The following is a 25,282-nucleotide window of genomic DNA, read 5'->3' as shown; positions in this document are numbered from 1 at the left end:
GCCGTTAAACGATTGGCTGACCAACAACTGTCAGCATTCTAACACAGACGTAAACAAAACAATCATCTTGAACCATTTTGGATCATCAATTCACCATTATAATAAGATTTTTACTTTCTACAAGCTTTGTAGACGTTTGCTTTTTTAATGATTCGTCTACATTAAAATGTTATCAGTATGACCTTTAAGACTGGATCTGTAAACTCCTAACATCAACAGATACTCAGGGCCAAACAGCAGGTTTTCAACTGGCATTGCCACAAGGAAAATAAAAAAATTAAATAAAAAAAGACTGAATAATGCAAATAAAACAGCAATTATTTTGAATAATCAGTTTATTAATGAATTTAAGGCCACTCTGAACTGTGCAGGATTCATAAAGAGAGCAGAAATAGCTCACAGAGTCACATTGCCCTTTGTTGCTTCAGTACTACCCTGTGATGACTGCTTTCTAGTGCTGCCGAGCTTATCCACATCATAACAGAATAGAAACAAACTAAGTAGCTTTAAAAAAAATAAAAAAACCTAAAACACCAGGTCAAGTGTTGAACAGCAAATGGTGGAGACTGTTGTGACATTGTGACTTTGGGAATACAAACTTCTTTTGCACATTTTGCTGCTCAAAAATGCTTCCATCATCTTCAAATTTAACACACCGGTGAGGAGCACTCCACACAGCAGATGCAAACTTGCATGTCAAGTCACAGTAAAACAGTTTCCAGCTCACAACATAGACACTTCAGCATGCTTCATATTTTCCAGGCGGGCACCGATATGTATCATCTCCATGTTGTGCTCAGTACATTCCCAACTTTCTAACAGGTTCTTTGCCATGCATATCTAGTCTTTATATAAAGATGCTATTAGAGACCAAGTGCTGAAATACTAGTATTGTTTGTGTTGCTAAGGCCATAGGAGTTGGATATGAATTCACATCAAAATGATAATACAGTTTATAGTCAGCTATTTATGAAAATCACAGAAAACCACCCTCGGAGCTCGTCTCGTTCACTTCAGCGAATACCACAATGACATGAAGATAAAAGATCCAGTACAGCGTTTAAAAGAATAAAATAAAAAAAATCCTCTGCGGTTTCTACTTTGAACTCAGAACTGAACAAAGCTACAAATACAGATCGGAGGAAATGATAGGTCTGTCCATTAAGAGAGGAGATAGGAAGTATACTGCGCACACACACACACACACTTTTTTCTCAATCCATCATCACAGCTTTCCATGCAGTCGTCTTTGGTTTCAGCCTTGTTCACCGGTCGGTTCAGCCACACTCACTGCATAAAAGGGAGTTTTTTTTATTTTGTTTTCTCACGTAAACAATCAAATCTGTCATAGTGGAGAGACATGAAGAGGGGGGCGGACAGTCGTCATGCAGTATACGGGCACTAGTGGTAAGGATATGGCAGATGTCTCCATGTGATAGCTTCTTAAAGAACTGGCTTTTTAGTCAAATCACAGGCGAACCGGGTCCATAATGAAGTCGCTGAAGGTGATTACACCAAGTGATGAATTGTTTTTATGAATGCTTGAAAGAAAAAGATTGAAAGAATAAACAGGGGAACATAAAAGAGAAAGAAACAGCTTGTTTCCTCTTTCGCAAGCCGCCCTATAACTTGCTAAACATGTCTCTACATACCTCAGATTTGCAGTTAAAGGACAACTCCAGCAATTTTACACATCAAAGCGTGTTTACAGGTCTTGGTGAGTACTACTGCATATGTGGAAAAAAAGCAGTATCAAGTCTTTTGTGGCTCCAGAGAAAGCTGCATGCAATCTGACAAACTGCCTCCAGTGATGTCACTCAGTGGCGCAGTTGCATTGTGGGTAATGTAGGCACCTATTTTTAAACCGTCCATAATGAGTCCAGCAGTGTTAAAGAAGAGCAATGCTAGATCAGTGGACTGCTTTTCAAAAGCTGCCACCTACATTACTTACAATGCAGCTTAACCTCTGAGCGACATCACTGGAGGGAAATTATCAGATTGAATGCAGCTTCCTCTGGAGCCACAAAAGCCATCAGACTACTTTTTCATATATGTAGTAGTACTCCCCAAGACCTGTAAACACACTTTAAGGTGTGACAATGGTGGAGTTGCCCTTTAAAAGGTCCAGCATGTAGGATTTAGTGGCATCTAAGGTGTGGTTACAGATTGCAACTAACCGAAAAAGCCACCATGTTCCCCTCCCTTACAGTGGTCGCTAGACCAAGAACGTGAAAGGTCCTCTCTGGAGCCAGTGTTTAAATACAAAAGGCTCATTCTCACGGTAAAACAACAATTATTAGTTTTTGGTGAAATATAATTCTGAATATTTAACTTCTGCCCCTAAATCTGCCACTGGACCTTTAAATTTCACAAATGACACACAGTTGGTGTTGGGTGAAAACTTGCGTTTAGACATGACTTTGTGAGCTTTCTCAAAAGATAAAGGGCAACAGAGTCCTCCAACTAAACTGAAACAAAAACATGCAAAACCACAATTTTCTCTCGCAGCAACAGCAACACAACTTCCATTGCCCATTTACAGCGAACACAGATTTGTCACGTTTTGCTTTTGGCTCAAGCTACTGAACTCACTTGTTTGTTTATGTGGATAACTTTGGCTACTGTAACTTGATGAGCTAATGCTAATCTGACAACGCTGCAGTAGTGACTTTCTACGATCTGTGCCGATTAAAGACAGGAGATGGGCTTAAAAAAATTAAAAGACATTATAAAGATTGACTGCATACAAAGTGCTGAGGGAGCAAGCCAGCACTCTTGAGGGGCCCATTTACATCAGGAGTTATATAGCACACTGTACATAATCAACATATATATAAAGACTCCATTTTGATGTGAATCACAAGCTCTTCTGAAGGCAGAGGACTGATCACCGTCACCAAGGCCTGCTCTACTAAAGGCAAATACACAAAAACACAAGAAAAGAAAATTCAATCAAATGTTGACGATAATGGGTATTCTGAAATTGGAAAGGCTGAAGTGATGCACTAAGGTAAACAGTGGAACTGTAACCTCGGTGCGCAAACTGAAAAGTTGTCAATATTCTCATTCACACAGGTAATCTGATGTGTACAGCACCCAAAACTTTGAAATCATTAGAAAGACTTAGTCCATCTTTTGATACGCAAACCAGATGTATACAAACCAGCATCTCCTTCCTCACAAGATCCCGGATATTTGCAGATAGATAGGATATGTGTGCTGTTATGTCAGAAACAGTAATAGTAGTAGCAGTAATGCAGTACTCAATCTGTACTGTAGCAGCTTCACACACTCAAGTGAAAACAAAAACCATCACCTTCAGTCATGTTTTCATTGGCGCGGAGACAAAAATGAGTCAGACACTCCTGTGGCAGAGTGTGACTGCTGGAAATCGCAGCTACTGCTCCATTAAACTCAATATTCTAAATAATGTAAGGTACGAGTGGAAAGAAAAGAAACAACACGAATCTAAGGCATCACAAGGTTTAGCCAGCGACCACAGTGCTGTAGATATATAAACTCATAGAGTCCAACTTTAACCCTTCACTCTCCACTGTGGCTCCCTTGGAAGAATAATTAGTGATGTCACAGGAATCAAGGCAGAGAGCCGTCACCTCCGGGTCGAGAAATTCAGGTCCATTGTTTTTAATTTTGATAAATCGAGTGTTTTTAAATCACCCAGAGTACTGCACTGTCCGCAGGCAGTATGACGTTTATTCTACGCAAACGAATTCCCCCACGAACTGACGAGAAAGCTTTAAATGAGCAAAAACTCCAGGCCACTGAGAAGAGAACACACCCATTGAAGTTATGGCAGGGTGAAAAAAGATTAGTGGTCTCTTAGGGGCTCTCTGGGTGCCCCTCTTTGAGTTTGGCAGGGGGTTTGGCTGGGGGTTTGGCAGGGCCTTTCGCTGGGACTTCTGCAGGTGCTTTGACTGCAGGTTTGTCTGCACCTTTGGCAGGAGGAGGTGGTGTTGGGGGAGGCGGATGTAGACCTGCCTCAGTACCGATGTTGACAGTGATGTTGGTGTAGAGGGGCATGTATTGCCGAGAGATTGTCTCATATTCAGCTGTGTTCATCCCATCCATCTTCCAGGTCTGACGTGTCTTAGCCAGCATGTTGAACCTTCAAACGGAGAGCAAAGACAAATCAGTGAATATTGAAGGCTACGTACCTTTTTGTTTTACCTGTACAGTGAAAACTAGAGCTGTAAAAACAAAAACAGAATTGTGTTTCTGCCGTTTCTTTTAATGAAGTTAAAGTTAAGTGTCACAGTTTTGACTCTGCATGCAAACTTAATTCAGATCTGCTACAAACTTCCCACATGAAACCAACTGCATCAGCGTGTTTACTGTACCTCTTTGGGTTCACGTCATTGCCTTTGTCCAGCTTGTGTTTTATCATCTTGTAGCGGCCGACCTTCAGTGATGGACGAGTGATGTACATCCCCGACAGAGACACTCTGAGAGGACGGGAAAACAAATGTCAGTCTTACACATTCTGATGTGGTTCTAAAGGACATAAACCAAAACACGGCGACCTTGAATCCATAACAGAGATGACCAATTTTGATATACTCATATTTTCATTCTGATATTTGGTTAGAATTTTATTATCAATCTCATATAAGGGATCAAACATGATTCAGCATAGCATGGAAACTGTCTGACAGGCCACTGAAAATCATTTCCACAGTAGAACCCATTTGTCCTGAACAGCATCTGGCCTCGACTTTTCTCACCTGACACCGATATCGTCGTCCTCGCCACCCCAGCCCCAGTAGTTGTTGGGAAAGCCGTTCATTTTTAGGTAGTGCAGCGGCGTCAGAGCCGACACTCCTCCAAAGTACATCTTGTATGGAAGCCTGGAGAGGATTAAAAGTCAGAAAAAACAAAAGGTAAGTATTTCAAGCAGCGAACCCTTCATAGGGCTGCAACTAACCATTATTTTCATTGTCAATTAATTTGTTAATTATGGGGACTGTACGAGATTGTTTGGTCAATCGGGTTGATCAGTGTTGCAAAAAGCCCAGGATGAGTGTCTTGTTTTGTCAAAAACCCAAAGACATTCAGTTTAGTGTCATAGAGCAGTAAAGTAACCAGGAAATATTTACATTTAAGAAACTGGAATCAACGAATTTGGACCTTTTTTTTTTACATGAAAAATACAAAAACAACTATTAATCATTGCACATTTCTTCTTCATAGGACACTCGCAGATGAGAAAGGACATACTTGTAGCCAAACTTGTCCATGGCGATGGCTGCGTGCTTTGGATTGGAGTCACAGACGTATGTGTTGCGATCGTCCTCTGGAATGAGGTCCACATCATGGAAGAAGAGACAGTCCCAGTCTTCCTCCCTCATGGCCTCACGGAAACCCACATTCATCAGCTTGGCCCTGTTAAAAGTGTAGTTTCCAGCCTGCAGAGTAAACACAGACACTTAATGTCAAGCCAGGCTGAATGTTTACAATGAGACCTTACACACGAGTCTGCAAGTGTTTAAACAGAAACTAATTTTTCACCTCTAAAGCAAAACTGAGTCTGTGGCTGTGTTTCCAGCAATGTATTTTTAAGGGCATTTTGAAATATCGCATCAGGGAGGATGGATGTTTAATTCAGTTTATTAAGTCTTGAAAACAAATAGTCTGTTTATTTAGTTTGTTTAGGCATAAATTTATTTATTTATTTATTTTTTTTAAATCAGTCAATGAGGATCTTACTCTTCTGACGAAAATCTCTCCCCCAAATTTCATTTTTTCTTCTTTTTTCAATTTTCATTTCAAAAGTTTGCTTTACAATTAGATGAAAAAAACTTGAAGTTTGATGAAGTAAGAACTTTTGAGTTGTCATTATGAGGATGTGCATGATGGAAAATCCAGTAACTAATATGGAACAACCAGCAGACCTTTCCTCAGTTATCAGAATTAATTATAACATCACTGTATTTTAGAAACGAACAGGTCAAGCTGGAACACATACATTTTTAGCTGGCTTAAACAAATCTCTGCTCACGATAAATATTGATATACACAGACTTATTTTGAGGCATCCTCTTACAAGGGACAAGACAAATCATGAGAAGCGAGACTCAACAACATGACTGTGCAAAAATCCAGCTCAAGAGGTGTAACAGATTAAGTGCTGAGAAGTAAACATGAAGGAATTGTCACAAGCAGCTAAAGAGGTTAAACCCTTTAAGCCACTCAAGTGTTGACATCCTCAAACATACACATCCAGTGACTGCCCACTAGAGGGCACTCTCTATCAAGCATGAACTCTACTGAAGACCAAATGAAGGACACACTGTGCATAAAGACAAAAATAAAACGCATGATAACAGAGAATATCCAATAAAAACAATCTGAAATCTGTATAAATCAAAATTAAAATGTCACTTCAATCCCTTTTTAAACCTTTAACTCTTCATTTAGTGCTAATAAATCACTTGGTTGCGCGTGGTTCACCTGGTGAATGACGTAAATTCCATAATGAAGCTGTTGCCGCTGTAGGAAAGGATGTAGGTAGTACAAGAGGAACTTCAGGTGGTGTTCTCTGTGTCTGTGGGGAATGATGATGGCCGTTCGGTGCCTTGCCTCACAGTCGGGCGGCCTGTAGCGTCCCCCGCGCACCACCAGCGGATTTTTCTTTTGAACCTCTGCTAGAGTGAGCCCTGATGGGAAGCTGACGTGGATCGGCCCACCTGTGGGCACAAATTGGTCTGATGTCATTACGAGTAGAAAACAAGATTTGTCTGATGGAGTGAAGGCAAATAATTTGGTTAGAGTGCGAGAGCCTTTCATTTGCATGACATACACTGCAGTTTAAAATGGGCTCATGAGCGTGACATGCTGAAGTGAACCTACTGGAAGAGTAAAACTAAAATGTGTTGATACATTTACCAAAACCAGTTCCGACACCTGGTCCTTGTTCAAATTTGAGCAGTAACATATATTTGAACATGGGAAAGTAAATAATTTCTGTACATGGCTCCTCCTCACTGGTGCTTACATTGCATAACTTGTCACACTAAGCTGTCAATTATTTCTTTTACCTTTTTCAGACGGCATAGAAGAAAATGTAATACTCATGTCATAATTATACTGGACAAAGTATGAAAGTATGATGAAAACAAGTAGGAGCAATGTGGCCGAGAATAATGTATTATTGCCATGTTTTTCAACACTTCCCAGCAGGATGTAACAATAATTCCTACTAATATAATCAGTTAAATTAGAATGACTGCAGAAAAACAATCTGAGGATGCCCCATTGGGTTTTCTAACATTTTTCACAATTCAGTTACATTTTAAAGCAAAAATTATTCATTGAGAAAAATCACTGGTAATAAAATAATATAATATTACATATAAAGTAATAATCAGTCAGTCAGTCAGTCAAGCAACCTGTTGTTATGAGGAAAGACTTCCAACGTCCTGCACCACCCATAATTTGAATATGACTGTGGACTAGTGTACCGCATTTATATTGCACTTTTCTAATCTTACCGACCACTCAAAGCGCTTTACAACACATGTCAGCAGTCACTCATTTGTACACAGATTCATACACGGGCGGCAGAGGTTATGGTCCAACCTGCTCATCAGGAGCAATAATCATTCATACGCACACTCGTGCGTGTAGACTGCAGGGGCTGGGGGTCAAACCGCCAACCTTCTGATTAGTGGATGAACTACATCTAACCTCCCATCTACCTCCCAAGCCACAGTCGCTTTCTCCTCAAACCTGTTTCAGTGAAACTCCAGGTGGTTTCTGTTTATTTTCTGCTACCTGATCCAAAGTTCCATAATACCTCAGGGACCTAGCCATTGATTTAATACCAGGTAGTGGTCAATGCCATTTGGCTCAGTTATCAGGAAAGAGTTTAAAATTACTGCCAATATTGTGGGAACAAATGTGCAGAGGGCGGAGCCCAGGAAGCAGGAAACTAAGCCTGCTTTGACAGTGCATCTCGTGTACATTAACAAAAAATACTAAGTCGATCAGATTTCCTAGGTAATGTACAAGAAGTGTGGCGTGGCTATAGATGCAAGGATATAAAATTGTATGACTTGTGATTTCCATAATCAACATTGCTCGACTGTATTTCACTAAAAAAAGATGTTCACTAAATAATCATTTGCTTCTTAAAAAAATGTAAGGAAAGGTGATTCCAGTATGTTTAAGTGCAATCTTAAGAATTTTAAGTACGTTTTGATGATTATCACAATACCCTGAATCACAATAATTTCGGCCAGGATAATCATGACATGAAATATTCATATAGTCACAAGCCTCGGCGCAGACAGAGACAAATGGAGACATGTAACAAGGTCCACTTACTACCCCTAAGCTTTGACCTGTTTGCTCGGTTGTCATGGAGAAAACTAAGAAGTGATGTATGTGGTATTGTTTGACAACCTGGAGGGCAGATTTAAGCTTAAGTTAACAATGTGCGTGCCTCAAAGCTACTACTTGTACACTGCCTGTGATGTGTGCCGTTTTCATTTTATAATTTAATCACAGAAGATATTCACACATCCAACTAACTCAAATGCAGGTGCGTTGAAAAGTGTCACTTCAGTCTTGAAAAAATGTGATTAGTATAGCTTCCTCACACTGTTATTAAAGAAGGTGCTTCCCCTAGAAGTCTGATAGCTGTTATGCTCCACTTGTTAAACCAGTTTCAGTGAGGTTCCAGGAGGTTTCAGTTCACTTTCTGCCGTTTGGTAGAGTAGTTAATAATTAAAAGCAGTCTACAGTCTACTAATACTAAAACAAGGCTAATGAGTGCTGCAACTGCAAGTGCTTTGGGGCTATAGTCATGCTTGATTTTGAGCTATTTTTAGATATGTAGTCACTTAAAGCTGCTACGAGGAACTTTCCTTTTTTTGTTGATTCTGCTGGCCCCTGTGGACAAAAGCAGTATGAGCACTGCCAACTCCTCTTGTATAAGAAATTGATCCAGCTAGCGCGTTATTTGTTTTGGAAGCAAGTGAAGGAAAGAGGAAACTTATGTTTATCCAGATTGATAACTGTAATACGAAAAGGGTGAAAAAGTCAACTTTGTTTTAGTGCTGTTAATACACATTTAATCCTACAGCTAACAGATGTATTGATCAGTGAGAGTTGTTGGAAGTTATTTACATAATATTTAATATTTACATTTTTTATATTTTTTTTTTATATTTTTTTATATCATTTTATAATGAGGTAATGATATATACTTCTGATCTTCTCAGAAGACAATAAAAGGTCCCCAGACCACTGTTTGATGCTAGAAAGGTGGCAGGGTCTGCCAAACATAAACACGTGTTGTCCTTTAAGGTCAGTTTGTTTATTACGTTCATTTAGTCATGAAAAGGAAAAGAGTTTGTTTAGTTTTTTTAGGCATACAAATCTTCTGATTAAAAGTTGTTCCTTTCCTTTTATTATACCTTTAATATTCCCTAATACTGTTATGTCTTCATAATAAGCCAACAGCAAGATATAGTGCGGCTAACGTAAAAAGTTATGTTATAAGCCAGCTGTTCTGCTGCTGCACCACCAGACTACAGAGCAGCTTCTTTCCTCAGGCTGTGAGACACATCAGCCACAAAAAGTAGCTTTATTGTAATGGCTTATAATTTTGCAGGGGATCTGATCCAGTGACTGGTATTAAGAATAACTATAAGGAAATCTTCTTGCTGATTGTCTGATTTGCTGAGGTAGATCATCATTTAGAGGTATCAGTATTAAATCAGGACAGGTTCATAACCTGTTAAAAACTCAAACTTTTGAGTGGATCAGTGGCAAAGTGTATTTACTGTACATCGACTGGAAACATATCCAATGAGGGCTCTTTTACTTTGTTCAAGTTGCTTACATACCCCTCTATCGCTACATGATGTTTTTGCAGCCTAGATACTTTATATAGTATATCAGATTGGGCAGATAAACTACAACAGAACAGCACCACAAAGCAGCAGCAGATTTTGTATGTTTTCTTTTCCAAGTGGTGCGATAACCCACCAGCTTTCATTACACAAGTGATGGCTTATCTTCATTATGCTAAATGGAAATATCGGTTGTATCACTGTGATGCACTCAGATGCCACCGTTACTGCTTCCAAACACCTTGGGAGAAAAAAAGGCCCCTATGACTGTGTGAAAACATAATTTTCTCAAGTTCTGATAGCACAACACAGCAGGTGCCAAAAATGAGATTTCTGAAAATTTCCATAAAAAACCGCACTTCCAGCAGAAACGATGAGTGACTCAATACAACAGCTGATGCACAACAGGGCTATTGAACGGTAGTCATCAACATCATACACATTCAAATGAACAAAAAGCTTCATAATCCTTTGAAATTTGCTTATCAGTTATGAGGAGAATCAGGAATGACACAGAAGCATGCAAGAACACTCACGTATAAAAGGGGACGTCTTAGGGCAGTAGGGCATCTCATCTCCATGGTGATGAGCTTTGGATAGGTGGGACAGGTTGGCATATACGTCCCCTCCACTGATGCCAGCTACTGTGTGGTTACGGCCTGTGCTGTCAGGCTTGCGGAAGATGCGGATGAAGTAAGAGACCCTCTTCTGGTATCCCTCCCGGGATAGTAATGCCATGACCACCAGCTGGATGCCCAGAAACATGAAAAGGTAGCGCCATCTGGACTGGATACTGACCATGGCGGTGGTTCTGCGTCGTCAAAGCAACAGACGTCGGGAGGAGGCAGTGCAGAAAGTCACGTTGGTCTGGAGCAGTCTGACTGTCAGTGATTTAACGCTGGGGCTATGTGAGCTCTTCCCGAGCGGAAACAAAATTCAGGAAGGTGGTGATTGTCAGCTGTGGATTTGATTTGATGGAGGCTGGTGTTGTGGCTGGTGACACCCACACACAAAGTCAAATATACTATGGACCTTCTCTAAAATATGGCAACACACACTGAATATGAAAGTTACTGTTTGTAAAGATACATGCAATAATCTGTGGCAATATGGAGTATGAATATAGAGCAAGACGAGTAATAAAAATAGACAAAAACAACACTAAAAGGCACTCTTGGTAGGTTGTAATTAAAAAGAAAAACAACAAGAAGAGAAAAAATACAAAAATAATCTGAACCAGGAAAAAAAAAAGTCTTGTTTACTTTTCTCTATTTCACTGCATTCCTTGCAGCAGGTCACTATGTGGCAAATATCTCCAAAGTTGACTGTTGGTCCAATTTGTGATTGGCGTGGGGTGGTAATGCCAGTCCCACATCATGTGGTTTCACCCCCATTGAATTCCATCCGTTGCCCCGTGAAGCTCATTCTCATCCGGTCAAATAAATGGCAGCGTCAGTGTCTCTCAGTCACTCTCTCGCTCTCTCTTCCTCCCTTTGTGAGCTTTATGCTGCCTTCTGTTCTCCCTCATGTTCTCTCCTGAGGGAGGCCTCTGCAACAATAACAGCCGCCATAACAAAAGGGAGCATATGCAGCCGTATAGGCCCTATACTTTACAGAGGATTACACTGCTCCCATCAGCTCACTGCCTGACTGTCTGGAGAGACAGGGGGAGTGGACCATGACCAGCGTGGAAGGAGTGGTCAGAGGGTTTCATGCGTGTGTGGGCGACAGTGTATTTGTTAGGGGGGAGGGTTTGAATGGAGAGTCAGGCTGAGAGAAAAAGAACTGGAGGAGGAGATGGAGGAAGAGGAGGAGGAGGGAGAGTTTTGATTCCCATTGCTATTGTCTCATAATGATGCAATCCACAGCTAAGAGACACCTCACGCAGCTCACTGGGCTGATAGCCACTGGGTTCAGAGGATGGACAGAAACTGGACCAATCACTCCAGCACGGCTCTGAAAGACAAAACAAAGAAGAGGAGGAGGGACGGTTACATTGACTGACACCCTTTGGTTCAAACTGTTGACATCAGCGATTTTGTGCTTACAGCAGAATGTCTTTCCCATACAAACAATGACTAATTGTGTGCTGTACAGGCTCAACAAATGGATTGTGTTTGTTTACATGGAGACTCACAGCACAGTTGGATAGCCTTGACTAATCAGGCCCAGCGTGGGCTCCAGTGCAGATGCCTCCCAAAAGACAGGCCTGCTGCCCACAGCGGATGGCAGACGGGAAGCCGTGCACCGCCGCGTGGATGAAACTTCCTAGTTCTAGAGCCAACAAACTCAGCGGCCTTGTTGCAGTAGTGTGCTGCAATGTTGTGTTTGCCGACCTTGCATAACCCCTAGCCCTGCTCTGGTGCTGTCTGCTGCAGTATCCAACACATCCTGAGTCGCAAATCAATTAGTACTTGTTAAAGTAGATAGCCACAGATTGCTAATCCTAATCCCACTGAATGCTACGAGACTGGTTGAGAGACAGAGAGACAGATAGAAAAGACTGTTTAAAACAAGTAGAGCAGCTGCCACCCTCTCACCCACCATCACTGATTTTTACAGCTTTGGTTTCCTTCCTTAAAAAAGGTCAAGATTTGCTTAAGTTTGCTGCACCGAATAAAAAGTGTACCATACAGAACCGCAATGCAATGTTTCCTGATACACATGAATTTAACTAAGAAATGTAAAAGTGTTAAAGGCCTCTCTGGCCTGAAAGCAGTGAGAGTTCCCATCCCTTTAAAAAAACTAATATATATATATAGAAAAAGAGCTTTCATCATATTTCAGAATTTTTTTGAAATAGCTTTTACAAACCACAGATTAGCCCAAGCATAATATGTCTCTCTCTCTCTTTTTATCTATCTATCTATCTATCTATCTATCTATCTGTGTGTGTGTATATATATATATATATATATATATATATATATATATATATATACATACATATATACATACACACACATATCATATCATACACATATCATCACATCACATATATAATATATAATATATATATATTTATACACATATAATATATACACAGTCAGTCACAAGCTGCGTGTACAGACCTGATAGTAGTTGGAATGTTGTGTGAAACATAATTAAAACCGAATGTGATAATTTGCTAATGCTTTTTTAACAAAGAGACAATTTTAAAAAAGTAAGAAGACATTGTATTTTATCTGTTTTACCTAACTCTGTGTAAATATACGCCCATTCTGAATTCGACACCAGCAACACATTTCAATTAAGTTGGGACAGGAGCAACAAAAAACTGGGAAAGTTGTTGAATGCTCAAAAACCCGTTTGGAACTTTTCACAGGTAAACAGGTTTGTTCGTAACCGGTGAGAGTATCATGATTGGGTATAAAATGGGCGTCCTCAAAAACCTCAGTCGTTCACAATCCAGGATGGGCGAGTTAAACCTGTTGGGACACTGTAAAACTGTTTACAGACAACAGTTTTACAGTGTCCCAACTTTTTTGTAATCGGGATTGTATATGTTTTTTTGTAAAGGGACAGAGAGGTGAATTAAGAAAAAGGGAAGGCAAAGATGAACAGAAAAAAATACAGATTAATCACACAAGTGATTCGTTACAATTATACATTTTGATAATTCAAATTAAACTACCTGTTTTGCAGGATTTCATATTATGTTAACATCTAGTGCTTAAGGAATTAGCTCTGCAATGCAATGCAGTTTCATAAACGATCAAACGGCAATAATTGTACTGTGTGACAGTCTGAGTGTTGCAGTGTTATCACATTTCTGTTTCCGTTTCCTCAGAGAAGATGTAAGGAAACCTTCAATGTTTTCATCATAACTGACAAAAAACGAAAACCTCCCTTTAATTGTGAAACACAAAGACTACTTGATCAACTACACAGATATACTGATGACATCTGACAAATGCATGCTCGCTGAACTGAAGTGTTGATGTATTATCTGCCTTTTGCTTTGACAGCTGACTGCAAGGATTTTCAGTTCAAGGATAATAAAGCTTTTTCTCTGAGGGGATGTGTGGATCAAAAAGGAGAGGAAAGCCTCTGCTTGCCGCTGCAGATGATTTTTCATCTGCATGTGGAACTGTGAGCAGATGGGGGATTGACCCCTCTCACATTGCCTGGCCCTATAATAACCCCTTAGATTATGGATATGATTTATAAAAGATCATGCCATAAAGACTCTGGTTAATCCCACAGCGGAGAAATTCAACTCCACCACTCAGAGATGTGATCCAGAGCACAACAACAGATGACCTGGAAAACAGCCATCTTTTTTTAAGTAATGACTAAGACTCACTACCTGGTCATGTAACATGGTCTTTTCAGGCTCACTAGGGTGATATAATATGATTAAACCTCTCAGGTTTTCAGGGACAAAACGTAGCTGATAAGATCGACATGGTGGGCAAGTTTGAGCTGCTAGATGACTAAGCATCATGCATTAGGATACCCCGAAGGGACTGAATTAAAACTTATGACACCCCTTTCCCATTCTCTCATATTCCAGCATCAAATTCATCTGTAATGAGATATACAAATGTCTTTACAAAGGGGAGAAATGATAAGTCTGGTTTGCTGTAGTGCCTGAGGGCCATATTGTGCTCGGGTTGGCTTATAAAGTGAGAGAACTTGGCAGCAGGCACCTTCTTCAACAGAGCTCAGGCACTGACTTAACACGCATATAAAAGAGACCCGGTGACTAGATTTAGACGAATCTTTCTATGGTAGCTAAAAGGCTGAGGATGAGGAGTGAACCACAGAGAGCAAAGGACAAAGCAAACCGAGAGGAGCTGGAGGGGGAGAGGGAGAGCAGCCAACAGTCTGGTTACACTATGTTCTTTTGACTTCATTGTCTCTGCAGCACGGAAATCCTTCCTTCCTACATTTAGAATTTAAAAAGAGGCAGGTTTGGCATGACATATCATTCATTTAACACACAAAAAAGGGAGCCTTTTCTGGTCTCGGTATAATTTTTTTTTTTTTTTTTACCTCACTGTGCAATGTGCACTTGAAACAGTGATGGCACATAACAGCCGACAAATGGGACATTTTCTTTTCTGCCCATGGGGCATTAATATTACATATATATGGTATGTCCACATGCATGCTTGCACACACATGAATGAATGCAAGAGGAGCCACGAGGGCTAGCATGGGGGTTAGACAAGAAAATAAAAGGAGATGGGAGTATATATTTAGATCATCATCTAGCGACGATGGCTTACTAATCCTAAAGGGACAGCATAGAACCCATGCACAGCCTATTGACATCCATAACAGCCCTGGATGGAAACAAACGAGCCAGGCTAAATCACGGTGGGGGTCACCGCAGAAGAGATTTACCTAAACAGACATTCATACATAATCTCTATTGAACACCTGAGTCACTTTTCTTCTTTCCCCTCTCCAACTAACGCAGCCCAGTCCCTGGACTAGAATTGATCAGTAGTACAAAGCATTACATTTCAACACCAAACAGACTTGGGCTGTGTCAAAAATCCTTCTTCCATAGATTTAATTATTTCCTTATTTGTGATCAATTATTTATCATTTACTTCCTTTCTATTCATTTTTTTATGGGCCATTAGTTTTTAAAACCATCAGGACTTATCCAAGAAGCCGATGTATTGTTTTACCTACACACACTCACAAAACCATCATATACTGCATATCCTTGTGAAATGCCAGGAAGGTATGAATAAAATAGACACACAACAATCATTTACTACCAGCCATGGGTTATTTTACAGTCTGTAGCTATCTGAACAAGAAAATGTCGGGCACAGCTGGTTCACATCAAATGACCAAAGTACAAAGCACAGATGTGGCCCATCCCCACTTGAGTATGATTTTACTATGTAGAATTGGCTGCAACTGCCTTCAAAGCAGCATTTCTGCCAAGAGTTACTGCAGGAAAGGTAAACAATAGCTAATACGTATTGGCTATTGATTCCTGAGTCCTGGGAGGCAACGTGTAAAGCAAAAACAGGCCATTATGTATGTAAGTAAGTACTGAAAAGAAAGGTAATGCTCAACACTTGTGTTCTGCATATTTTACCAAGAAAGTAGAAAAACCACATACGATAGAAAAACTTACCACAAAACCTAGACTCTAGTCTGACAGTCTGGTAAGGGCCACAACCTCTTAACTGCACTGAAGCACATAGCAAGGCTCTGCATTACAGGATGAAGCTTTCACATCTGCCCGAGTGTGTCATCAGTTCTATATGTGCCAGGACGGTCTATCGAGGATGAGAGAGTACTCTGCAGTCTTAAATATGTGACCTTCCTGTTACATCTGCTAAACCCCTACGACTATTGGTAGGAAGTCTATCATATCCCACTTGCTTTTGCACAAAGATTCACTTAAAACTTTATTCAGGGACACAGTATAAGACTGTATTATACATCCGACAATGGAAAACGAGTCAAAGTAGCAGGACACAACATTTATACAAATCTAACAGACTTCTAAGACGGCCGTCAATGGGAGTGTAACTTAAGTGTGCAGTCTCTCGGTCTCTTAACAGGAAGACGATTGCATAACAGAAAACCAGGTGCCCTTTCAAAATAAATTGCAACAATTGCAGAACATCTGTTGACGTGCTATTGGATATTAAGTGTAGGTATGTTGATTTAAAATGTAGTCGAGCAAAAACAGCCAACAAAATTCTTATTCACATTTCAACACCACTCCTATGTTATATGATTTATCTCATATCTGGTTGCATATACCGAAAACTGGGCTCAGACTCAACTGCAACTGATTTCATTAATATGCATCTGCTACCGGAGGAAAAGGAATTAAGACAGTAAAATGAGATTAATGAATGAAACGGAAATCTATATGCTCTGCTCAAATGGAGTAATGCCCAGAACTGTGGCTGCTGAAAGAGTACAGGAAGAGCAGAGGTGGAAATGGTCAGAATTGAAGCTTCACCAGACTGAATTTTCATGTTACAATTATAAAACAATTGTTATATGTCAGAGGCCTGGGGCCTAATTACAATTAAATTTGTGAAATATCTGAAATCGTATCTTAACTCAGTTTAGGATGACTTAAGATTTTTGATATTTAGAAGCATGTTTCCTAAGACTGCATTTAGGAATAAAGTCCATTCTTATCTCTGAACTTAGCTACTGCAGAACCGTCCTAACTGAAACATTTCCTATATGCAATGAAAATGGGGAACAGCAGGAACACCTAAATATTATGATAGAAACCGTAACTGCTGGAGAAGCTAACACTGTAGTTAGCCTGATTGAGAGGCTTCCAGTGCAGTTAGCCTGTCCAAGAGGCTAACAATAAAGTAAGCCAGTCCAAGAGGCTAACAATAAAGTAAGCCTGTCCGAGTGGCTAACAAAAAAGTAAGCCTGTCTGAGAGGCTAAGCTTACACTGATATTAGCCTGTTGGAGAAGCCAACACTGATCCTAGCCTGTTGAAGGAGCCATCATCAGTCTATTGGAGAAGCTAATGGTGCATACCATTTCAATGGGGAAGTCAGAATTTCCTAGTTGGTTTACAAAAGCTAATCTGGCTGCAACTGGTTTTCTGACTTTTTGTACTAGCACGAAGTCAAATCAGGTATGATGCAATTTCTAGCTCAAACTTCCAACTTCCGAGGTAAATGGAACACATCAAAACACTGACGTCATCCGTTAGCTTTAAATTCCCTGACCACTTGTGAATGGGTATGCATTAATATTTCACATTAAAACAGTATTCATATGAATACAGATACCCATTGAATGTGCGTTTTCTCTTGCCAACTACAGCAGGCTAGCCAGCCAGCTACAAGTCAAGTGAGACCGACATTGTCAAGGAAACAGGCAGTCTTGTGTACATCCTCAACAAAGATATAGGGACGATGACGGTCAAGACACAACGAGTGCTGATTGAAGAACTGAGTTTACAGTTCTAGATAGGATTTCCTACGCAAGTTATGTTAAGACACAAGGTCTGAGATAGGATAGGACACAGCCACAAGTTAAGAAAGTACTTCTATAATAGCTAGATATGGTTTTTACTATCTTTGAAATTTAAGATAGGAACAGCAGTAAGGACACATTTCTGTAATGAGGCCCCTGGACACAGCCTGTGAAGACCTAAGGAATCATTTTATAGAAAGAAAACTGCCTGTTTAGCTGCTAATTTTCACTAGTTATGAAGTGTTAGTATGAAAGCTTGATCCATTTCAAGTCCTGCCCACAGCACATAGATTTATCAGTGTTTGTGAAGGTGTGGTAGTCTCCCCCTATTTACTCTGAAAAGGACCAATGTGTTACTAAATGTGTCAAAGTCAGATAAGTGGGAAGCTCTTGTAAAACACAGATAGATAGTGGCACCTTGCCCTCACATAACCTCTAACTTCTTAAGATCTCAATAAACCATCAACACATGTAATGATTCACAGGCAGGGCTAAATATGACCTCACTGTAGGCTGTCCGAGTCGGTTTATAAAATGTGTTATCAGCCATTCAGCAAACGCCCAGTGCTAGGCTGAACAGGCTGGGTAACTTTACTTCACAGGCAAGTTGAGTCTTTCATGTGGAGAAACTTCGATTCACACCTTGTTGGGACACTGGTTGATTCAATGTTAGCAGGGAGGAGATGAATGTGATTTTTTGAAGATGAATATAAAAGAATATGCACAAAGTAATAAAACAAAGTGACAGTGTGTAGGATTTAGGGACAGAAGCTAAATATAATATTGGCAGAAATGGAATATATCATAAATAATAGTGTTTAAGTGACAATTAGTTGATTAATCAATCAAAAGATAATTAGTTTGAACTATTGATAACAACTTTGAAACATTTTAAACACATCAGGCTTTACTGCTTTTCTTTGTCATTTATGATATTAAGTCTTTTTGGTTTTTGACAGTTGGTTGGACAAAAGAATCAGTTTGAAGATGTCACTTTGGGCACTAGGAAATTGTAATGCACAGGCAGTTTTAGCATTTTACAGATGAAAAATCAGGTGAATAATCGGTTGACTGATCTATGAAAAACCCCCTACATATATTTTTTTATACAACAAAGCACTAATCTCTAGCACTTATTTAAAAAAAGCAATCTCGGTATACCTAGGGTAACTTCTATTTCCATTACTGATATAAAAAAAACTATCCGTGCTAAGTAGCACTGGTGCACTGGTTCACTTTGACCTGACATGATTTGAACACAGGTGCCTTCAGAATCATGCCTGGCATCCATTAGCTTCAGAGCAGAACCTTGGCAGAAAGTCTGGTATGAAAGCATTAGTATATTTCCCCTAGAGATTTAACCTTGTCCTCGCTGCACTTTTTTCCTGGCAACCGTTCAGATCTGCAGTCAGTGTCGTGTCAGGCTCCCAACAACAACAACTTGATTGATCTGATTTGGAGTTGTTGATATAATAACTACCTCATTAGACATGTACACAAATGGGAAAAAGGTCATTCAACAATAAGCTGTTTCCATTGCGGCTCCCTTTACACAGCTGTGTGGTCTTAACAGGAATTAATCACTGCATTGTCATTTCCTCATTCTTAAAATCTGAATCCAGGCTTAGAAATTCAGACTTACTACAGAGATAAATTCCTTATATAGTGGATGTTCAAGGACCACTGATTGGGCTATTTTGTGGCTGCAGGAGGTTAGCTGTATTTCACAACTGGACAACTGGTCTACAATTTACAGTGCGAGTGTCAGCTAATTAACAGGAATGTTTCATCAGGTTCTAATACTGTTTAATACTGCACATAAGAGTGAAAGTGATCTGGACAGATGTGGCCAACAGACCGCAAACAGCTCTTACACAACAGAAAGATTTTTCTTCTCTAGGCTGCCACGACGTCGGCCAGATATTCTTTACACAAACCACCATCAGTCCTAAAAAAAAACAACAGATTTAAGCTAAAACCATTATTCAGATTCTGTATACACAAGCTGGCCTTTTCTCTCAAGCACCAACCATGCAAGACCGGGCAATGAAATAATGTGCAAACATGCCCTGAGAAAAGAGGTGTCTGCATAACAACGCGTGCCAGCGTCCTTGCCATGGCAACCCATCCTGAGCCCTTGCCATTCATCGTGGGTGCAGCTGGTACACGTCTCTATGGCTGTTCCCTCGAGTACGACTCTGCTGGGACAGACTGCTGAGGAGAGGGGGGAAAAAAACACATCATCCCCTCCTTCCTCCCATTTTTTCTTCTCATCTGTCTGCCTCTAGTTGCTCAAGCCGTTTCCATAGTGTGCCATTAACCTCCGGCTATAACCAACACACCAGGGACAGTGAGTTGCAAACTTAGCACCAACAACCATGGAGATGAGGTTACCCCCATGGGACCGGTAAACCCACAACAAAACTGGAGCAACAAGTTAAACAAGAAAGAAGAGAGTTGACACGTCAGGTCGTCTATTTAAACAAAATAAAACTGTAAAGAACTGAGACAGCCTGAAGTGATTGCCAACAGTTTATCTAATGCAGAGAGATAACGAAGAACAAAAGCTGTAAAAACTCAAACGAGTGTCTGGCACTTTCCACCAACATCTAACACTGATATTTTTAAGCTTGAGATCAGGCTTATTAAATCAAATATCATGTTATTTTAAAGTCAGGGTCAGAATTAGGGATGTTCATTTTGTTCATTTTATTAATCAATTAATCGCTGTTAAGAATGTAACTGATTAACACAAATCAAAACGTCAAAAAGGATCTTGTTAGCAATTGCAAAGACTTGCTTTTCAAATGTATCAACATATTAGCCATTAAGTAGCCTCAATATGTAATAATATTTTGCTGGGCCAGTTCTTGAACAGCGACAGACAGAATATCTACAATTAAAATTAAGGCACTATTTTGTGTTATGTAGATTAATGTTCAAGTGACTTGGTGTTGTCTTTATCTGTTTTTTAAACTCCTAATACTAGATTTTGTATTGAACATGTCAGTTTTCTAATGGAAAACAGTCCAACATATGTATGAAGTATTAATGATTTCACAGATACTTGACGGTTAAAGTCGACAACTATCAATTATATACATTGCTTGAGATTTGCATCCCTAGTCTCAACATCAGCGTCTAAGATGCATTTATTTATCAATCTACAAAACAGTGTTGAAATAAAATATATTATGAAGGGCCGAGTGCTGAGGATGTACTGAGGAGAATTATTATACATCAATAATGTGACAGTATTTTGAATCTGACCGTTGAGGATTGTCACATAATTTGGTGTCGATGCTACGGTCTGTCAAGAAAAGATTTATTAACTAGAATTTGTTTACCGTATCAATTTTTATTCGATGCACCACAAACAAGCCTTTTTTTTTTAAATAAACCACTCAATGCAGAGGTAGAAAGTGTGTATGGAAAATACTCGTCTTCGCTGGAAATTCCCCCCAAAACTACATAATGCACCTTTAAACGATTGATCCATCTTCTCGAGGACAGTAAAAGAGTAGTCTCTCTGTCTGTCTCCTGCATTGCCTCTCTCATTCCTCAAGTATGGACTCAATCAATCTGACAGCTGAGAGGTGGTGGTGGTGGGGGGGGAGGGGGCCGCCATGCAGAGCCTTTTGTTCTGCTGAGGAGGGTAAACATGAGGATATAGGCGACGAAACCTGCTTCGCCAGCCTGGAAGTCGAGTGACTCAAGCGAGAAAGTGGCGTGAAACACCGGAATCAAAGAGCATGTTTCAACACCGAACAGTCACCACGCTAACTCAAGCTCCCTTATCAGCAGTTGGCTATTAATAAACCAAAGTGCTGCCAGCTCCAGTTGTCCTTAAACTTGTTAGAAACTCCTTCCGAGTGTCGCCCTTGTGCTTTCGGCAGCGACAAAGCAGCTCGCTGCCCTGGGAGGAGAGCTGACTTTCAAGTTTCTAAAAAGTTGTGCAAGCATTTGGGGAGTCACGGCACCGACATTAGCTCCCTGTGTGGCTAATGCTACGTTAAATTGATCAGCAAACTAGTTAACGAGGCGCACTTAAAACGTGACTAAACTTTTCTCTTCGCTTGTTTCTGTCACGGTGTTAGCAAATCGGCGTTTTAACCGTTTATCGACGCGATTCGTCGCAGTGTTCCTGTGACGTTACCGACACGGCTCCTACTTTTTTTAAAATCGGAGCTAACGCCGCCGTTAACTCTCTCTCAACTGTTGTGTGACTGAACATTTACGCCCAAAGCGAGAGATAATCCGCCGCACGTCTTGAGTCCACACTCCCGTAAACTCTTCAGAGGAAGAGTTCAGCCGACTCTGTGGCCAGCTGTGACGGGGAAGACGAACCGAGCCGAGTCGAGTTAAGCTGAGCTGAGCAGAGCTGAGCTGAGCTAGCCGCTGCGGGTCAACTGACGTTAGTTAGGTGGCTAGCTAGCTAGCAGCCACGCACACGGTGCTGGTCTCGGTGTCGGTTAGCAGTGTATTTTTTTTAATGTTTCGTTCTTACCCGAGAGGCTGCCTGTGTCCCTTCGGCTTGTTAGGCAGCTGTTAGCCGTCGATGTGCCCAACAACACCCTCCCTCCTCCAGGTTTCCGATGTGTTTTGAAGTTGATGCTGTGTGGACGCGGCGGTGTGCGCTAGTCTCCACAACGGCTGAGCAGAGTGAGTGTCGCACAGCACTTCTCCCCTCCCCTCGACTGGAAAACCCAAATGACATTACGAACCTATGAAAAAGCCCCGATTCCGTTTTTCTACGCAACAAAAATGATCGCGGTTGTGTTTTGTGGCTGTTACACGTGACAACAACTATATAGGGGCAGTGGTGCTATTTAATTAACAGTGTAACTCCCGTATTTAAGGCAACATTATGTTTAGATTTTTATCTTGTGTGTATTTTTCAATAAACAATTCACGGAAATGCTTCGCAGAGGTTATAAATACACAACCAACACATTTAAGAGGAAAACTGAATTGTTGAAACAACTAAGAGTAATAAAAATAAAGTCATTACAGTAAAAGATAAGCAGTAACTTACTTAATGTTAAAGGTAAGGCTATAAAAAATTGAGCTTTTTAAGCTTTAAAGACCACTATGTAGTTTTGGAGAAGAAAAACAATGAGGTAATAATCCATAACTGAATAAACAAGCTGTTCTCAAGGGAGAAAAAAAAATGTCCCCCGAGCACTGAACCTGGAAAGGTGGCAGGGTCCGCCAAATATAAACAAAGTGAAACAGCAACTGTGTTGTCCTTTAAGATCAGATTGTTTATTTAGTCACGAAGTAGAAGAGTTTGCTTATGTAGTTTGTTTCGTCATCAAGATTGTTCTCTTCTGATTAACATTTCTACGTAGCGCACCTTTAAAGATGAAAACTGAATTGAAGAAACAACTAAGAGTAATAAGAAATATAGTCACTGCAGTGAAAGGTATAATTTATTTAATGCTTACGGTAAGGCTATTAAAAAAAATTAGCTGTTTCAGACTTGAACTCTATCCCTTCTTAAAAAGTGGTGAAAATGAGGACATAGTTTGTCTGAAGACCTGATATGACCCGTGAATTATTGAAGGCCAAAAACATGATCAGTTTTCACCAGGAAAAACCCATGAGATTAAAAATAAGACCACACCAGGCAGGTCTTTAGTAGCTGTGTCAAACAGAATATCAAACTTTTAATCTCTCCAAAAATGTAAAAAAAACAACTGTTTACCAATACTCCACAGGTTTAACTTGTAGGTCTCTGAAACTTCTGTCTTGCAGGTTACTTTTTAGTTAAATTATTGGTGCATTTTTCATGAATTCATCCTGATCAACCTGATGTTGTTGTCCTCAGTCGTTGTTTGAATTAAACCACATGTTCTGGAACCGGACAAAAATGAAATGAAAACAAAACATTCACATTTCACAGGAGATTACATGTCACAGTCAAGGTAGGTAACTATGCTTTACATTTGATGAACTGACTTGTCAATACTCATATATAAATGTTAGTTCTGATTAATAAGGCAGAAATACATGTTTGATTACATCTCATCAATACAAAGTAACTTTATTGTGGGTTTCTGATGGGGACGGTTAGCAAAATGGCCGTCCTACCACCCCTGTACAAGCTGTTTCCTCTCAGGCCCTCAGCAGCTCAAACCAGCCTGGATGCTTTGGTGTCAGCTTTGTGGTGTAGACTCTTCCTTGGACAGGACTTTGGGCGAAACCACTGGCTGAATAAAATCTTTGCCAAGATGTCCCAATGGCCAGTATCGGCAAGCCTGCAGCTCTGTCCATACTATTTTGACCAGGTCACTTACAGGCTTCCCACCGGAGAGCAAGTGAAGCACAAGTAGGTACCACTGCTGTCATGTTCAGGGGGGTTCCCAAGCTTTCATGGACCAAAGTCTGGGCTGTGCTTGCAGATTACATGGAAACTTCTAATCAGATTAGTCATTTTTTTTACTTTCTCTACTTATTTTACTTCAATTAAATGTACTTGAGTCTGAGTCATTCCCCAAAGGACTTTGTTCCTCAGTCTCTCCGTGTAAATCCAAAACACAGGCGGACAAAGGTCATGTTTGCTGTGTAGCTTGAGTTGTGTATTTGTTTTTCTTATACTGCAGCTTGGATGCTATAATGAGTGATCTTCCCCCCACTTGTGGCCTGAAGGGAGAGCTACAACCTGAGGCTGCACTGCTTCGACTCATGGACAGACTTCAGAGAGGAGAGGCAGAGGGCCACTGAGCGGCATGAAAGACTGCAATTAAGGACCGACCAGCACGGCCGGCCCACAACTGGCATCCACTTGAGTCGACTCTATCCACTCCAAGATCCAAACACTGGCAGGAGTATGTCCACAAAAGATTATATTTATGTGATGTATGGCTGCTGCCTCTAACTGCAAACAGCCTCAAGTTTTTGTCTCATAGTTGTTACTAAATCTGTCTTATTACAAATGTGTTGAGCATGTGCCTGACCTTTTATCCAATAGATAACACTTTTATGTCCACGTTCATTTTGACAAATGGTCAACAGGTTAGGGCAACTTTCCCATCTATATTGCTGGGGAACAGTGTCTGAGCAGCTGCTTTGGCAACATCTCTCAAAAGAACATGTTGCTGCAGGAAAAGGGCATCACTACTGACCAGTGCAAAAGTAATGTTGATAAAGGCTAGGCAATGTAAGACTGTAGTTTAGCTAATTGTTGCATCAACAGAAGTCATTGCCAGGGTTGCCACTAACAATTACTTTAATTACTTTCTTAATTATTCATTTAGTCCAGAAAATGTCAGAAAATAATTCAAATTTGTCCATCACAATTTACAAAAACCTAAGTAGACGTACTTGTCATCGTCTAAAGTTCACCCAAAAATGAAAATTTTGTCCTAATCTACACACTCCCTGAGGTTAATTTTTCGTAGCCACTAAAACATTTCTGGAGCTTCACAGCAAAGCAGCGTTCTCTAAACAGCTGAAGTAGTTAAAA

The 25,282-nt window shown here is 40.3% G+C and overlaps 1 protein-coding gene and 1 long non-coding RNA gene across 4 annotated transcripts; one reads left to right on the top strand and one right to left on the bottom strand.

The window, feature by feature from the left end:
* Positions 1–317: 317 nt before the first annotated feature.
* LOC311259854 (beta-1,4-galactosyltransferase 3) lies at positions 318–22,463 on the bottom strand. Its single transcript, XM_084357214.1, has 7 exons — positions 22,322–22,463; positions 10,412–11,831; positions 6,469–6,704; positions 5,236–5,423; positions 4,743–4,865; positions 4,359–4,463; positions 318–4,126 (listed from the first exon to the last, which is right to left on the bottom strand). The coding sequence occupies exons 2-7, from the start codon at positions 10,674–10,676 to the stop codon at positions 3,841–3,843; spliced, it is 1,203 nt and encodes a 400-aa protein (XP_084213340.1). The 5' UTR covers positions 10,677–11,831; positions 22,322–22,463; the 3' UTR covers positions 318–3,840.
* LOC311259855 lies at positions 22,344–24,765 on the top strand. Of its 3 annotated transcripts, XR_014622948.1 has the most exons (4): positions 22,344–22,476; positions 23,645–23,745; positions 23,891–24,145; positions 24,466–24,765. It is a non-coding gene; the product is annotated as an uncharacterized lncRNA (long non-coding RNA). The 3 variants fall into 3 exon arrangements; XR_014622949.1 differs by lacking the exon at positions 22,344–22,476 and having other exon boundaries at positions 23,313–23,741; XR_014622950.1 differs by lacking the exon at positions 22,344–22,476 and having other exon boundaries at positions 23,313–23,745.
* Positions 24,766–25,282: the final 517 nt, after the last annotated feature.

Source organism: Pagrus pagrus (genome assembly GCF_965226575.1).
Source record: "Pagrus pagrus genome assembly, chromosome: 7".
Taxonomy (NCBI): domain Eukaryota; kingdom Metazoa; phylum Chordata; class Actinopteri; order Spariformes; family Sparidae; genus Pagrus; species Pagrus pagrus.
This window is presented reverse-complemented; position numbering and strand designations above follow the sequence as displayed.